General features: G+C 37.0%; 2 protein-coding genes across 3 annotated transcripts in view; one reads left to right on the forward strand and one right to left on the reverse strand.

Annotated features, from left to right (window-relative positions):
- The window catches only part of LOC143902209 (uncharacterized), a 451,988-nt gene that overhangs the window by 91,948 nt on the left and 342,026 nt on the right, over positions 1 to 18,014 (reverse strand). For both annotated transcript variants that reach the window (XR_013258295.1, XM_077414919.1), the window contains one exon: positions 12,850 to 14,079. Coding sequence is in view for 1 of the 2 variants with exons in the window: in XM_077414919.1 (XP_077271045.1) it covers positions 14,071 to 14,079 (9 nt within the window). In the remaining variant the exon portion in view is untranslated. Of the gene's footprint in view, positions 14,080 to 18,014 lie in introns of those variants that run through there.
- Positions 3,566 to 9,204, forward strand: LOC143902179 (uncharacterized). Its single transcript, XM_077414870.1, has 4 exons — positions 3,566 to 3,985; positions 5,844 to 6,168; positions 7,347 to 7,605; positions 7,675 to 9,204. The coding sequence occupies exons 1-3, from the start codon at positions 3,974 to 3,976 to the stop codon at positions 7,559 to 7,561; spliced, it is 552 nt and encodes a 183-aa protein (XP_077270996.1). The 5' UTR covers positions 3,566 to 3,973; the 3' UTR covers positions 7,562 to 7,605; positions 7,675 to 9,204.

Below are 18,014 nucleotides of genomic sequence, written 5' to 3' on the forward strand. Positions count from 1 at the left end.
ACATCGCCAATTTAATGGGTGGGCTGAAGCAACACGCGAAATTCAAAGAAAGTTATCACGAGTAAATTGCATGGCTGCAATTAAATTATAATTAATCTTTAACTGATAAGGAGAGAGAGAAAGAAAGAGAGAGAGACAGACAGAGAAAGTCACGCACATGCTATGAGAACGAGATTATTGATACTTCTAGATTTGAAAGTGAGAAGTAGCAATAAAAACATTTTAAACATACATCAGATATCATCCGCATTTTGCTCCCAACGAATTTTTTTATTCATTTGAAGCGCTAGAAATATTGACCGGGAAATGTTTATTTGATAAATGTAATTATCATCACAAATACCTCAGTACAGTCGGAGTTAAGGGTTGCATTACAATAATTAGATACCCCATTAAATTGATTGCTCATAAATAGCGAAGTACATCTCTCAATATGCACGATGGAAACACCAATTAGTTTAATCGAGTCTCATTCATTTTCTGACACATATCACGTGCGGAACGAAAGCATAATACAGCCGCGGCGACGCGACGTTTACAAATGTTATACCTAAAATCGCGCATTGTAGTACGCGCCAAATTATTTATGCTGACTTGTCGACTAGCTTCAACGCATGCAAACCGTCAATCGCTTAATTCGCACATTAATAAATTTGGACTTGAATTTATTTATTACTTTTATCGCGTCATTTTCGTTTATGGAAAACCTGGTTGCACAAAGACATAACGAATGGCGCGCGGTCAGTTTATTATTTGCGGGTAATAAATTTTACGAGGTGACATTTAATATACTGGCGCGATATAATCTTCTCCAATTCTCAAGATGAAAATAAAAAACAATTTAACGCTTCCCGGTACGTGCTCCACGGCGACTACTATATCATATATCATTATTGTTTCGCGATTCTGGACTCGGTTGATTATCGGTATCACGGTTATGCATATATGTATAACATCGCGTTCGACTTGCCATGCCTCGGAGTGCCTTCGCTTCCGCGTGAGCAACAATGGTATGAAGAAACATGCAGAGAGCTAGCGCAAATGCGATACATTTAATCGTTTGATGTGGAGGATACGAGGCTATTTGCCTATTATACGCGCGCTCGTAATTGAACACATTTATATTCACCGAAGAAACGGCGACTCGCGACACACTCGTCGTCATTCACGTCATCAAAACGTTTGCGTCGTTTCAAAGGATTGTCAGGCCGGCTAATAGCGGGGCTTTTTAATACGTATATATCCGCAGAATTTCTTCACAAAGAAAATCCAATTAGCGGTGCGTATGGCGAGTGCCAGCGGCTGTATTTCCCTTCACGTTCATTATCATAGCCGTAGTCCATTAATCGGGTTATCAAATGTGGCGAGGTCGATCGTTAATGTGCCTTATTGAACACCGCCATAAATCCCGTCGATCAAATTATATGTCGTGGGTAATGTGAGCATTTACGATAATAATATATTATAATAATACTTATATTATTAATCCGCGCGTTATAATGTATAAACGGTAGCTTGTTAATCGCATGATCGCATTTATGTGCAGTTATGCTGCGCCAGATTTACTATATATATTATATATAGGTACATAGCGCCGCTTGTTATTCCCAAATAGACAAATCGCACGGATATTTTCCATGTATATATAGGTACGTGATACCGTATAATCCACTGCACTCTAGCGAATATGCTAATCATCGGCGCTAATCGGCAAGCTCCGCTACAGAATTAAAGCAAAAACCAGTTACGCATGAATTTGATTTAATGCCGCCGCGCGTTTCGTGCATCGCGCGCAACGTTGAGAAAAGATAAAGAGAATTTTCGCGAATATATCAACTCGACATTTCTTATTGTCACGACAAAGAAGACGGAGAAGACATTTCCATCGAGCGCCAGCCAACTTCCGGTTGGCTCTCTTTTGCGAAAGCCGTACTTTCCGAGCGCGTTTTAAACTGCAGTAAAAAAAAAATTCTGTGTCAGTTGCTCGAGAGAGATTAGCGTCGCTTTTTAAATATAAAATGCGAGAATTGTTACAAAACACGCAACTTTTTGTCTTTGATCTTTTCCCTTGATTCATGGACTATAATACAGAAAAATTAATTAGAAGACTCATTGTTGAAAATTATTACATTATTATTACAGTATATAAAAAATTAACATTTTTCGACAAATTATTATTGTGAAGATGTTATTTCTTTCACTATTATTCTATTTCAGAAGCAATAGAATCTTATGTGAATTGAAAGCTGCGGTTAAGAATTGCTTTCTATTTGAACGAACGCGTCTTTTAGAGCTACTGTTTTCAATCGAGTCGGATATAATCTCGAAAAGAAACGCGTTATTTCGCCAGTATTGATTTAAGAATCGTTCAAGACGAAAGAAAAAGACGGTCTTCGTTTATAAGTAATTAATTAATAAGTTAACATAAGAATTAAAAAATATTGCACGGAAAGTATGGCAATGCAACTGCAATAGATCTTTGAAAATTACTCGAAAAATATTCGAGGCAGAAAACTAACGTAATATGCTCTTATGCGCAATCAATATTTACTTTTTCAAAAAATATTGCAGCACCAAGAGCGGCACGCAAATACAATTAATGTACCGTATTTAGCTAACGAAATAAATTTAAATTAATATCAGTAACATACAACTTTCTCGCAAATTATTAGCAAAATTATTAGTATTGGATAATATTTATACAATTACAGCACTCATGATCATTTGCAGGTAGGCATACTCAGTTACGTATAATTTATTAATTACATAATTTATATCACAATTTCTATTATATAGACTTTCTATACACATATATATATGTATATTATTATCGCGTTTTGTGTCTTCTGAATAATTATTTGCAATACTTTGACAATTAAGAAATTTAAAATATTTTGATTTAAAAAATAATTATAGTTAAAATATTCCCAAAAATCGACCCTCTCAAATAACAATTAAGTTAAACATCTTGTCTCGACATTGAGAAAAAGCTCGCGGTTGTAATACCTATTTCACAGGAAGAAGGAAGTCATTCGCGATGCCAGCTGAGAGGAAGGAAGCGATTTAATGCGATCTCCTGGATCATTTTTCAATGCACGCTACGTGAAGATGCGATGTCTATTAATATACGTAATCGGTTTTATGACATCGCGAGTCATCGTGAAACGCCATTTGGAACTCGCGCCGATTCTTGCGAAGTGGCATACATGCACAGAACTATCAGTATAATTTTACATCCTACAAACAACATACACAAGATACGCAAAAAATTCAAATAAATTCTTTTAAAAAAATTTTAAAAATTTTATTTAAATAATTTCGTTTTATTGTATTATACATATTTAAAAACTTTATTGTTTATAATATTAATACATACGATATTAATTTTCGTTCTGTAATATTTTTATTACAGAATTTTTATACCATAATATTAATGTTTAAGGATTCTGAGATGACTTTTGTAAAATTCTAATCCTACAAGTGTGTTATGCTTAAAAATTTGTCTTTTATATAAATAATCTATTTTTATTTCGTTTCTGTACCTACATTGATTTGCAAACCACTATATGTTCGAATTAACGAGATACTTCTTGTCTTTCTTTTTGAGTGCATTATTTCTGTTTACTTCTGTGTAAGTAAGTATCCTATGCTTTAACGTCTTAAATGAAGTAAGTGAAATTCTAGTGTGTTTACTTTTATTAACAGTTTCTCTAGTTCATTGTCAGTTACTTCCTCGTTTATTAACAATTGCATGTTTTGATGTCTGTCTCCATGCGACGTTTATCTGAATGTCTCGGAAGTGCATCTTCACACATGGACATCTGCATAAGCAATCGGAACCGGAACCGGGCGCGGATGTACGCGCGTGTATGCGCAACGGCGTGTATGCAGAGTGTGCCGGTATAAAAGCCTAGAAAATACGTTGGTAAGTTGCAGTTCTCACCTAGCCGCCTGAAATATCGTAACGGTGAAGATGACTTTCAAGGTAGAGTGTCAAAACTCGTCGCGAAGAAAAGAAAAGTTACGCGGATCGGAGAAAGTGTTCATTAAATAATAGCTCCGCGACATATAAAAAGATGGAGAAAGAAATAGAAAAGGAAAGAGAAAGAAGCGAAGGGAAAGAGTGAAATATGTAGGGCTAAGAAAGGAAAATAAGGGTGAAGAGAGACTCTAAATTGCCAGTAATTACGCACGCATAATTGGTCCGGCCTGGTGGTATAATACGCGCGAAAGAGTCGACGAAATAAATAATTCGGGATAGGGCGGGAAGGTAGTTCAACGCGATTTTGTCGGAGACCTGAGTCTACTCGATGTAATTAGTTCGTTCAGCCGGATTGTCGCAAACGTAAGTTTTTGCTAATAAAGATAGTGTCCATTTCACAGCACAGCAGGATGTGCTCGAGAGGTGGGTAAAGATTCTGGGGTTCAACTTCATGAAAATTAAAAAGTGCCTACTGACTTGTAACGCTTCTCTTTAATTGTATTAAACGCTCGCGTTCTTTTATACTTGATGGCTAATCTTGAGATCTTCTCAACCTCAGAAGTCTTAGTTGTTTTATTATAGCTATAATAGTTCTATTATTTTCTCATGTTTTAGCGAAAACTCGCGTTTTGTCTCTATTGTAGGGGAATATAGAGCCACCAAAGCTTTTAAATTAGCCATAAAAGAGCTTTTAAATTAAGTTATTATTCTGATGATAATTGCCTTTAAAATTACTTGTTTATTACATGCTTCAAATTTTGCCCAGATTATAATGTAATATCTATATGACTCTTGATAATGATACATTAAATATACATGATATCTCAAAGTTTCATAACTCGACGAGTGCATGTAAAATCTTACATAGTACATGTTAACATGCACATATTCTATCTCTTTTTACATATATTCTACTATATTCCAAACTTAAGCGTGTACTTATGTATATGCAATAATGCAAACTGTACTTTCATGTGCATTTTACATGTACAATTACTAATAAAACAGTGTCTGCATGCGGCATTAGTTTTGACAAAATTTGCATAACATAAAATTATAATTTGTATTTTTATATATATCTTATTGTGTAGAGTAACGATTTGCTTATTACATCAATTTATAGTTACATATAATTGAAAGGTATGAAATATCGAGTTAAAAACTTTTATTTCAAGACGCGGAGACTGATGAAGCGTACAAGCAAAGACAAACATTCCTCGATAAATCGCGCGTCTATTTTTTTCTTCAAACGAGTTACTTCCGTCGGACTGATTCATGTTAGTTTGAACATTGACGACCGGACTTTGGGATCTCCGTAATTAAAAACGAGAGGTCAACGATCCGCTGCTCGATGCCGATAAATATCGCAAATTTCTAGAGTTTCATCATATGGCATCGAGTTTGTATACACAAGTGGCATCGATCATACAGATCACATTTCCGTACAATTTCGATTCGTCGGACTACTAGTTTGAAATATTCCAATTTGTTTGACTGTTTATACGCGTGCGCACGGGAAAAGTATGACACTAAAACACGTAAAAATATTTAAATTACGTCTCCCTCCGCTCGGCAATTCCTTTCCGTCAATCAATATTATTTTACAATAGAATTTTTTTCTAAAAGAAGTATTTTCCCCATAAATAAGAAAAATTATAATAGAGATCGGGAGATTACACGAAGACTTGAGTCTCGGTAAAAATATGTCCAGCGCTTATGTAAACGAACTCTTCGGTTCATAACGCATGCTATTTACAACCATGATCGATACCCATCAGAGCATCGAAAGCCCCTTCTGCCGTGCCGGAGGTTGAATCCCCGGACAACACGACACCGTCGACATAAACTTCTTGTGTCGCAGGTCACCGTCGCACTAACCATCGGCCTCGCCCTGGTCGATCGATCGATCGGTGGCGTGATACCGCTGGACACTCATGATCATCATGTCTCGGTGGCAAGCTCGTACATGCATTTCCAAGGGCCGGTACAGGGACCTGAATACGAAGTGAAAGTGCCGCACGTACCTGTGGACCATCTCGGCGAGCACAACTATCTGACCCACCACGAGCACCGCCATCACGACGGCTATACGGTCGACTACGTAGGGAAGCCGAAGTACGAGTTCTCGTACGGCGTCGAGGACCATCATACCGGCGACTTTCACGGTCAGAAGGAGTCCAGCGACGGTGAGTGAAAAGGACGAGTCACTTTTATGCCTTCGTGACTTTCACGCGGGATGACAACGACAAGCCGAGTCTTTGAATGACCGGCTACCTGTGGCTACTGCATGCCGTTTATCCGATTTCCAACGTGGCGATGACGCACGCCGACGACGGCTCGGCGTTCTGACGCTGACGTCGGCAAAAATTGCCACGGGTGAAAAGAAAATTGCATTTCTACGGAGACTGCCCGCGAGCACGCCCTTCCGACACGTCGAGAATACCGCGAGCCGGTATCTGCGAATGCTTCAGTTGGAACTACGTTTTCTTACTTGAGTCGTGAAGTTGACTCGAGAAATTGTAAACTGGCTTCAACGCGGCGCATCGTAGTTGTACAAGCGTCTTATATAGAGATATAAACTTACCCCAAAAGTGAGCAAACTTCGCAGATGCATTCCTTGACCAAGTTAGAATCAATTCTTCCTTAGCGAAAGTATCGAAGTATTTGGTTTACAAGCGATTTGAGCTACAAACGATTGAAAGTGAAAGACACCTCGGAAATTACGATTCAGAAGTTCAAATAAAGAAAGCTTCGTCTGCATTTCGTTTTGAGTACCTAGGCTTTGCTTGAACGAAATTTGGATTCAAGTTTTAAACATGTCACAATATTTAATATTGAAGATATAAAAAAATTATGAGAGACGAGAATTTCCGATCAAACTCCTCCAAAAAATTAGTTTTAATTTATTCAAGGAATATGTCTGCGAGAGAAGTTAATTCAATATTTTTATTTACATTCTGTATAACTGTAGGTCTGAATTTATTTATAGCGAATTCGGGCGCTTGCATTAGTGCACACTGAGTGCGCACTAAGGCTCGTTCTTAATCAATTATAAAACATTTTTCTAAATAAATTTAAATTTTCATTATCGCGAACAACAATTAAAAAGAGAGGAAAATATTAAAAATCAAAAGGTAATATTTAGACATTGTTCTAATTCTGGAATTAAAGCAATCTATAATTTTGGAATATTTTAGTCATCAAAAAAATTCTTCGCAAGATAGGCTTTTTCTACGAAATAATTATTGATAGCGAACACATTTAGACTGATGACGTTTCATTATTTCCAGTTACGACTATCTACAATCTCGAACTGCGTCAAGAAGAATCCTTTTTGCCTTTTATCAAATATTCTTTTCCGCAGGGCACAGCGTGTCCGGGGAATATACCGTGAAGGATCCAGGTGGCAGCCTTCGGATCGTTAGCTACCACGCGGACAAGGAGGGATTTCACGCGATGGTTCACACTTCCGGGAAGAATGATCACTCGGGTGGGGTCTACGGCGGTCAAGGGCACGACGATATCCAAGGCCACCTTCACGAGTACGCCGCGTTATCCGCACACGCGGCAACGTACTGAAAGAAAACTCGCGGTCACCATGACAACCGTGACTGATCGCTTTTGTATGTACCTGGCACGATTATAGACTTTTCCTTTCCCGAATCGTCAACGTTGATGTTTCCGTTTTGTAGGTATACCAAAGGCAACAACGGTGCTATCCGTTCGACATTACATTACGCAGCGATATAACGTATCGTATATATTGTAAATATAGTTCATCCCTTTATACGCACGATAAACGAAATAAACATGACGGAAGAATGCATGTTTATTCCTCTTTATATTATACGAGCAGCAGTATTGCCAAGCTTTCCCGATAGAATATGAATATGAAAGAGAATATGAAAGTTTTTTGACAAACCGTGATAGACACGAAAACTATATGAATAAGGATTTACAAAATTAATAAAGGTTTCCGATAAATAATTGACGTTCGCTTATATAATAGAAGTAACCCGATCGAAAATATATTTTAATATGTATTCTTTTATGCATATAATTCTTTTTACGTTTATCGAAAACCTTTTAATTGATTAACATTTTAATCGAGTGTCCGCGTTTATTCAAAAATTCCCATTGAAATGGATAAAAAGTTAAATATACAATATGAGCTACCCGCAAGTTATAATTAATCAATTTGCGAGAATTTCTGCGCTTTGCTAAAATTCCTCGATGGCCCGAATTTTGTCCGGATTCGTTAAAAAAAGCAATATAAAATATTTGATAAATATAACATTTCTGACAAATATAATAAAATGATCATTTTGTAATCCCGACTACAATATTCTTTACTCGAAGCGATATTAACAACATTACTATTTATATAAATTTTCATGCTCTCATGAATTTGGCGGATATTTACAGATGATACATTTCATTACAAAATTATAGTAGTTTACGGCAAAAACACAGTGACGCACGCTCAAGCCGATTAACTGATATACGGCTGAGCTGATTATGGAAGGTATATACGAGAACTATGTCGTAACATATTACATCGCAACTCAGAAAGATAAATAAGTGACAATAATAATACACATGTGGTGCAATTATTTTAAAGTTGTGCCGTAAATTATCTGCCCGCGCATTTCAACCGGGACGCGACGTAATATACACATACCGTAATAGCATGAAAGTCACATTGTTACGACGTGGAACACCTTATTACGCGGCTATCGATCATTAATACCGGGAAGCTGCGTGGCAGAAGATTCGCTCGCGATCCTCGCGATACACGTAAACGACAGGAACGCGGCGTTGCGGCGGATATCGCGCTCTAATGAAAATAAACTGCTCGTAACAGGGGCACACGAGTAATAACTTCTGATGCTCTAAAGTGCGAAGAGATTCCAATTGCCACTAATCATCGGGGATTATCGAGTAACGAGTGGCGCAGGGTCGATTCGCCGGCAAAATGAAAATCCGGGTCACGCGGAATTGAATTATCCATTGAATATTATGGGCGTGCAGGCTACAAGTTAAAACTCATCGTCAGCGGTGCCGTTATAAAATGAGCATGAGAAAAATGTGCTTCTTTTTATATGTTTTAACGCGGCGTTAAAAAGCTCATTTAGAACTTCCCATCTCTCTCTCTCTCTCTCTCTCTCTCTCTCTCTCTCTCTCTCTCTCTCTCTCTCTCTCTCTCTCTCTCTCTCTCTCTCTCTTTTGTAGCGCACGGTTAATTTTTGCGTGGTTAATATACTCTAACGCAATTTCTTGTAATTACTATTTCAAAAAGAGTACTGTTTTCAAAGTATGCAAAAAGAGTGCGCGCGTTTTATTTATGAAAAAACCATTTATCGAACAGTCGCAAAACAAACGTCACAGGCAGATATGGACATTAAAAAATTATGTTTTATGAATGTATAAATGCAACAAATTCCAGGAAAATAGGTCAATGAAAGGCGAGTCAAGAATACTGTGAAATGAACTGAAAAGCAGAAAGACATATGTTTTGTGCAGATTGTAGAACAGAAGTGATATTTTATACATGCATGATAACTGTCGAAAGTTTTGAGGTGATTCTTCCGCGATGTATCGACGAACAAAAATAAACATTTAATTCGATCTTATCATGTTGGAACAAGCAAAGACGCGGGCACGTCGTTAAACTACATCTCGTGCAATCTCTCCGGTAATGACGAAACGTCGTTATCGAGAGTGTTTCGAGGAAAAACCCGTAATCCCGTCGAGGGATATATCCAAAGCAATATACTGTACGCGATTCAGGAGAGATAAAAGAAACACATTCTCGAGCTAACAATGGCGCGAATACATGAAGAGATGTCCGAGGAAAGGCAGATTGTAAAAAATCAATGCCAATACTCTAACGTATATTATGTCATTAAATCGATAACGATGTTTCCGATAAATATTCTCGACACACATGTTGGAGCAATGAATCAGCAATGTGCATATTTTAATAAATGACGAATCTCATATCGATAAGACTAAATGCCGGGAAAGGAAAGTGTCTAATAATTTTATCACGCGTCGCTTTAAAACTTGCGCTCGCGTGACATATCGAAATCGCGCTCGCTGCGACTTACCTAACGTACCGCGTCGTCGTCGTTTCGAACGGTTGCGATAACGACTGTACATGTAGATATTTCGGGGTGTTTCCAACCCCGGGAGTCGACCGCCTGCGGCAATTTCCGCAGCGTCGCGCGAGCTACTAATTACTGCTGGCATCGCGCTGATTATTCCTCCCGCTGCTCGCACCCTCAACAAATCGCTCGTGATCGAGCGCCCCGCCGCCGCGCCGCGACGTAAATGTCGCATGCTGTCTGACAAAGGAGAGTTTATATAGTTTACCTCCGACGTGATTCTCAGCTGTGTTTGAGAGAATTCTCTGGAGAATGCTTTAGAGCGAATTTCATCACACCAGCATTACCGAGAGTTTTGTATATTCGAAAATATATGAGTTTCGTCGTAGGAAATTTAGAAAAATTTGAAAAATTTTACATTATCGTTAACGAGCTAATTTTCTATAGTTAATAATGAACGATTAATTATGGCAAAATTACGAAAGAGGTATTAAATCAATGCAATTACAATTTTAATTACGGTATAATATATCGTGTAACCATGTTCGAGTATGAATTTTGCCTAAAATATCCTCACATCTTTTTATCAACCGGTTGATAACCGTCGCTTACGCCTGCAAAATGAACAAATTAATAATTCATATTGCTGATTGGAACGTATTGTCGCAATCAAGGTTGTCTCGTCAACATAACGAAGACGTCGTGTATCGCAGTTTTATTTGCGTACTCGAAGCATTATAATAATTATATAGAATGCGGAAATGCATTATACCGCATCATATCAACGCATATGTACATAGTTACGCATATTGTAATTTCCCTGAAAGCGCGCACCTATTACAAAAGCGCTTTGAAAATAAAAAATTTCTGGAAAATATCTGAAAAATTTGTAATCAGTTAATAAATTTTTAAAAAAAATTCGTTTATCTTCTAATAATATTTTTGTTGATGGTTTTTTATTTAATATTTTATTAAATAAAAATTGTTCAAAAAATAACAAATAAATTTTTAAATATCAATTTAATACATTAGTGTCTATAATTTCAAAGTATATGACTCAATGTGCGCGCATGTCTAAAAATTGTTAACTTTAAATTAAACGTAATAAGCTCTATATGCAGCACAATTATAGTATAACTAGAATCAAGTTAATTATTTATTTATAATTACAATTTCTAATAAAACATGCTGAAATTGTAAATCTAGATTAGCAACAATCTTGTCCAAGTTTGAAATTATGCCCGTCAACTCATTGAGACGATTAATTGTCATGAAATTATAATTATAATTTTATGTCCGATATTCCAGCTTTTTCCACAGATTCGCAGAAAAACGTATATGTAGTGTCTTGAATATTTCAAAAAAAGGAAAAACTACATGCACACTTGCCATGCAAGACTCGACTCGACCATAAATCCACGCACGACTAGCGAGCTTGGTATAAAAAAGCACAAGGTCTATAATTCGATTCGCGAAACAGCAGAGAAAAATAGATACCCGATTGGCGAATCGTAACTTTTGTGAGCAATTTTCTGCGCGCGTTCGCAGCAATAAATCATTTTGCGTAACATTTTCGGATCTTGCAATGCGCGTTCAAGAAAGAGGGTCGCTAAATATTATAATAATCGCACGTAAATAAAATGGTTACAACTGCCTACCGCTAATATAAAATTTTTTGTAAATATATTGGATATTTTAGAACATACTCTTTTTTTCACAATATCTATGTAATATGAGCAATGAATTATACATTTTAAAATAATTCAACCTGTTTCTGACACGTTTTATCTTTAAATATTTAAGGAAGTTTGTTTATAATTCCCCGTATGGGACCGGAGTAGAATAGACCCATGATATGTTCTGTCTGTCGTAAGAGGCGACTAAAAGAACAAGTGACATAGGGCAGCAGCTAAGTCACTGTCAGGTCGAGGCTAGAGAGGTCTGATACTGAACACTTGATTATAATGGGATTAATAACGTTTCGATAATTTAGTTTCGACAAATAAATATTTAAAAATGCATAAAAAATTATTATAAGTAAAAGTTAGTCAAAAAATTAGTTTTAACCACTTATTTATATACAGTGACTACGTGATATAATATAAAAAATGCAGATATAACAATTAGATTTATAGAATGAACGATAATGTTTACGAACTCGTGATTATCCAAATATTTAGTTTTACAAATTAAGTTTTGCAGGAGAACAAATCTTCACGCTTTTATTTTTGATTTAAAACCGGACTATTAAGAACAATTTGCTCTTAATTGGAATGACCGGCTTTTATTTTGCGACATTTATTGCGATTGGAAAATAATAAAAAGGAATTGCTAAAACGACAAATTTGCCGATAGTCATGCGAGCAAATATTTTCGGCTCGTACATGCCGCGCGGTAGTAATTGAAGCTAATAGTCTTGCTAATAGTGCCGAATTGCTGCATAACCGCATGAAATGATTGCAAGAATCATAAAAATTCAGTCATTTTAGAGATTTTTATTAATTATGAGAAATTTATTACAGATTTTTCGTTCAAGCTCAATTTTTGAATAACCTTTAAAACAAAAATTAGAGACATTTAAATATAAAAATGTGCAATATAATATTAATTAAAGTTTTGAACACAAGTACATACAAATATATACACACACTGATGGTTTTTATTTTTAAAACTTTACTTAATATAATATACAAAGTATAGGTACATTATTATATTATATACATTAGTGTAATTATAGCCACTCCCAGTAATTTATATATTTAAGAATTTAATATTTAATATATTACTTAATAATTTTATTTCGTATTATTTAGTGATGACTTACAAATAAAAATTTTCTCAAGAAAGAGGTAGTGAAGCTTTTAAGTCTCAGATCAGAGCGCTGTCATCAATCAATAATGAAATCGTCAATTAAATAGTCGATTGACAGTCAAGATATTATCTTTAAGTAATTTTTCCGTAGCAAACTCATAGTAACGAAGTATCTACCATCGCAACAGTTTGTTCAGATTACAATTAATAAATGTACAGGCGCACACACGCGTGCGCCAGCGTGTAGTGCGGAATTGGCAATCGGTACGCAGCCTATAGGCCACACCGGTATTTCCCGACCGATTGAAATACGGGCTCCCGGTTTCGACATGTATAGCAGTGTCGGCCATTCGGCCGCTTCCAACGGCAAACCTATCGATTATCCGGTCGCGCGTTTCTATCACACTCCGTCCATTTGCAAACTGATTCATTATAATTGTAGCGTCAAAGTGGCCCACGTCCGCTGATGTTATATACGCGGCGATTTCACGCGCGGCGTGCCGCGCGGGGGCTTGTCGTCGGGCTTGTCATCGCGCGGTACGTTTACGAGTTTATTTTACGAAATAATCCGGCCAAACCATCGCGTGATAAATCGTTCCTCGAGTTTTATCTCGTAATTGAATTCCCCGGCGTAACGGGAGTTAACGTTAACGCTCGCGCGTTACGCGGAACGACAGGTTGCGAAAGGCCGATGCTGTAACGGTGCTGTAACCGAGCCCTCGCTGACACCCGCGCGGAAATTAACCGTGCCCGTTATCTATACACGTTGTCCAAAGGCCGCATCACTTTGATATTCTTTATCATATTTGACGGGCAGTTTATAGTGTAAACAGCACATTATACATTCATAAATGTACTTCATCGACGGATCTTGTTTAATAATCGTTTATTTTAGATCTCATTATTGATCACATTATTCTAACATATAAACATCACCTTTATTATTGCTATCTACGATTGAAGTACTTAGCGTTTACAATGTATTATTCAGGAATGCTTCGTGCAAACAAGCACAAATGTACTAAATAAATGTAGGATTTAAATCGCTATTTACCTTGGTACTGTTGCGAGAGAACTTCCCTTTAAATCTACTTATAACTTTTATGAACGACTACACTGATGGATGCCCCGCAACCAGACAGTTCTGATCGCACATTCTGGAGATTGGAGTCAAAAATCCTGAAACAAAAATGTCGAGTCCCGCGTTATAAACGATCGAAGTTTCCCTAAAGTTTGCAGTAATATTATTAAACGCGTAATCTAGAAGTAATTTTAAGGATGGGTCGAAAAAACTTCGCGTTGTCGACTGTTTTTCTAACCGCTCCCGGAGGTAGCGAAGAACTAAATCTCGCGCGTTAATAAACTTTATTTTTACAGAGCGGCTCGGGGCCGCGAGTTGAACTTTCCGCAAGGTTTTTCTCTATTTAATTTGGAACGCGTCAGGTGGTTAGCAGTACAACGTTCGCAAAGTAGCTAAGTGGTTCAATTGCGGAGCGGCACGAAGCGCGCGGGTCCGGCCACGGTCTACTGCCGAGCTCGTGGAAAGACTTTCGCGTGGACCGAGTGTGCCAAAGTGCCAAGCGGAAGTGACAAATTTTCGGTGTAGAGAGAATTACAAGAGAGAGAGAGGGGGGGGGGAAGAGAGAGAAAGAAAAAACTACCTCTATTACATTTCCCCGTCGTTGGCGAGTAATGTCACCGAAATGAATAACGTGAAAATCGAACGCTCGCGCAAGAATATCGCGCGAACCTTCATCGGATCGAACGGATTCGGCTGAGCATACTGCTTTAATCTTCCGATTCGCCTGGAGTAGTGTCTGCTTGGAAGGAAAAGCCGGAGATTGACGAACGTGACTTTTTACCTCTTACCATGCTCATGTGAATCGGGTTTCGCGAGCGCGTGCGTGCACACGCATATACATAAGATGGGGATGGAGTTATACATGAAGTTATTATACATTTTCTCGTGATAACAGAATTCTTCGACATATTTCCATCAGTATAATAAAATACACATATACTGCGAAAGATGTTTAATGAATATTTCAACCTTCGTAAAAATATCAGATACCGCGGCGCTGTATCGATTTGTTCTATCAACTGAGACACTTCGTGCTTTTAAAAAAAGTTGAACTATTTTTAGCGAGCATTTTCTATAAGGTTTTGCATGACGTTATTAATTAGCACGGTAAAGTACATGCTACGAAAAAGTTAATCAAACAAAGTTAAAATTCTAAGAATAACAAGTAGATATTTTACTTTTCAAACATTGTTTTTCTGTAAATATGTCTCGTCGACATTTATTTGTTTTAGCCCTTATTGTTGCCGTCATAGATATATGGAAAACATAAAGAATGTTGCGGAATAAACAATTTTCAGTTGTAAAGTCTGCATTAAAAGAATTCGTCGATACGTCACAAACGGAACATATGACTGTCCACCATAATTCGAATGGACAGACTTTGTGAATAATCCGTGAATATCACCGAGGCGACCGCGATTATCGAGGCTCGAGAGGGAAAAAGGGGAAGGTGAAACGCGAAATGAAACGGAGGCTGTGTTTAAGAGCGAACTAAATCAATAGCCCAGTCTACTGTGGCTCGTAGAGGACCAAATGTGGGTCATACCGTTATCCAGTTCTCATACTCTTTCGTCCTGCCGTCCCGACCGCGCGTTTGACTGTCACCCTCCTTCTTTCTCTCTTCACACTATTTACTCCCTTCGCGCTTCTTATTTCCGCTCTCGTTCATGCACCTCTCGCTCTGACACAATACGCACATGTGTACACGCGCATCTTATTCTCGCTTTATCTTTCGCGCTCGCCTCGCACATTCCGCGTAGGTATGTCACTGCAATCTCACTCTCGTGCGCGCTGACACACACGGTTTATACATTCCTCATAAATAAATTTCGAGAACATTTTGCAGCAAGCCTTATCGTTCGCGGCTGATACATAGTACATGCTTGCAGAATTACGTATTTGGCTTTTTGACAGCACATTACGGTACGGCCTCGTCGATATATTATTTCTTTTTTTTCTCCGGGATTATAATATTAACCCAAGAAGATATTTAAATCGAAGAATGTATGGTCAATTTCAAGCAGGTCAACTTTTGTATGAAAATTTTCCTTGTAAAACGTATACATGCTGCGGAAAACTCCTTTGTGTAATGGCCTTCCGAGGAGATGACTTCCCAGTCGCGTCTCGCGTGTAAACGCTTTGTTACACAACGTGCATTCCTTGGAGAACGTACGTTGTATGCGCGCGCTCGTCGTTATGACATTTTGGATGCTTTAAAATTATAAATGGCTTCTCTTTATAGATTATGGAATAAAATTCAAGAGAACAGGAATAATTTGTAAACAAAACTAACTTATAAATATTCTAAAGATGAAATTAACTCCCGCCAAAAAAAAAAGAACGTAAGCACTGGCGCTATGTGACTATCGTCATAAAATAATAAAAGTGTATCTTTAACAAGATCGTTACTATAGATAGATAGCAAAGTAAATGCCCATCGTTAACATTAATGAATGTTTTTTTTCTTAACGTTCCTCAATTTTTATCCTAATATCAGCGGCGATGGAAAAGCGGCATTTTCCACGTCGTCGTGACGATCATGACGCTACCTCCGAAAAAGAGATAAAGCGACGTGCCCGAAGATAAATCGCCTCTTCGTAATCTTTCTGAGAAGATAAAAAGCGCATGGTAAAAATTTATGAGAAAAATTATCATAGACAATGAAAGAAATACCAGGGAAATGACGCACACCAACATCCACCGTTTCAAACGTAATGATCTATACGTATAGATGTTACGTTATCCGGCTTTAGTGATATGAGGATATGTTTTTTAAATATTTCTCTTTCCATCCAATCATATCAATTGCAATTACAAATCTGTACAAAAGCCCGTATAAAAGACACAATCGCTCTCATTATAACTGCGACAAGATAATCTCGGATAACTCGATTAGTCTCAAATTTGCATCGCACGATGGAATTTCAATATGAACCCGCGGGCTGATTACAAATAATATTATCTGCATTATAAAGTTATGCAATAGAACTATGATTATCAATGGTGCTTGTGTGTTAAATTACACTCTGTAAAAATAGGGACTATAATTATATAATATTTCTACAATTTTTCTTTCGGAGTCACAGAAAAAATAACTGAAGACAAAAGAGAATAAAAATAAGGAAACGAGTAATATATAAATTTAACTTTTCAGTGGAACTGGAGAGAGAGAATATAAATTACCTTCCAATATTGTAATTATTTAATGTCAGCATATATTACACTTAAGCGTTTTTCGCTATTTTTGAAGTTCACAATAATCGCGAATATGACAAGACGTTTATTATCAGCTTATATAATAAACAATAAATTATTATGTACGTACATCCAAATTTAACAGATCACATATTAATTCAACGTTTAATTACGAGCGAGCGAGGAAATACGCGGTTATACATCTGTTTTTCTATATTTTCCGGACGCTATCCTACAAGCGAAGAAAAAGTGTTCCGTGTATTCAAACGTGCATTAGATTGCGCAACATTCGGGCAATTTTTGTCAATAAAAAAACTTTTGCGCGCTATTATGCATATCGCAGCGTAGAAATCGGCACTTGACGATCTACTCGATACTCTTCGATGATGCTCCACGATGTTGCATGATACTCGACGTGACTATACTTCGTAGGATTATGTACTGTATAGGACTTCGTGATGAGTATGTAGACTCATTTATGCTCATGACAATGAAACATCGCAATAACGTTTACGATCCTTAAGAATTAAGGCAAGAATTATGTAAAGTAAAAGATAAAAATTACAAATATAATTTTCTCTACAAGACATATTAATATATAATCGTTTGTTTATTCTCAACTCTCTCAACTATCTTTTCTTTATTTCTTTACTATATAATGATCAATATTTAGACATCTCAAAGCTTCTTTTTGGGAATATCATTCATTTACTGTTTTGCTATTAAAAGCGAAATATCTGAAATGTAAAAATATAAAAGTGTTACTTTGCATCTAGTTTTAAAAAACTTCCCCAGGTATTTTATATTTTTAGAAATAGATTTGCGGCATATGATTTGA

This window comes from Temnothorax americanus, unplaced genomic scaffold, assembly GCF_048541705.1.
Source record: "Temnothorax americanus isolate GAGA-0224 unplaced genomic scaffold, ASM4854170v1 Scaffold39, whole genome shotgun sequence".
Taxonomy (NCBI): Eukaryota; Metazoa; Arthropoda; class Insecta; order Hymenoptera; family Formicidae; genus Temnothorax; species Temnothorax americanus.

Bases quoted from the DNA above. Each gene is read 5' to 3' on its own strand.
- LOC143902179 (XM_077414870.1), top strand. The intron at 6,169-7,346 runs GTGAGTGAAAAG...TCTTTTCCGCAG, and splicing joins TCAGAAGGAGTCCAGCGACG to GGCACAGCGTGTCCGGGGAA.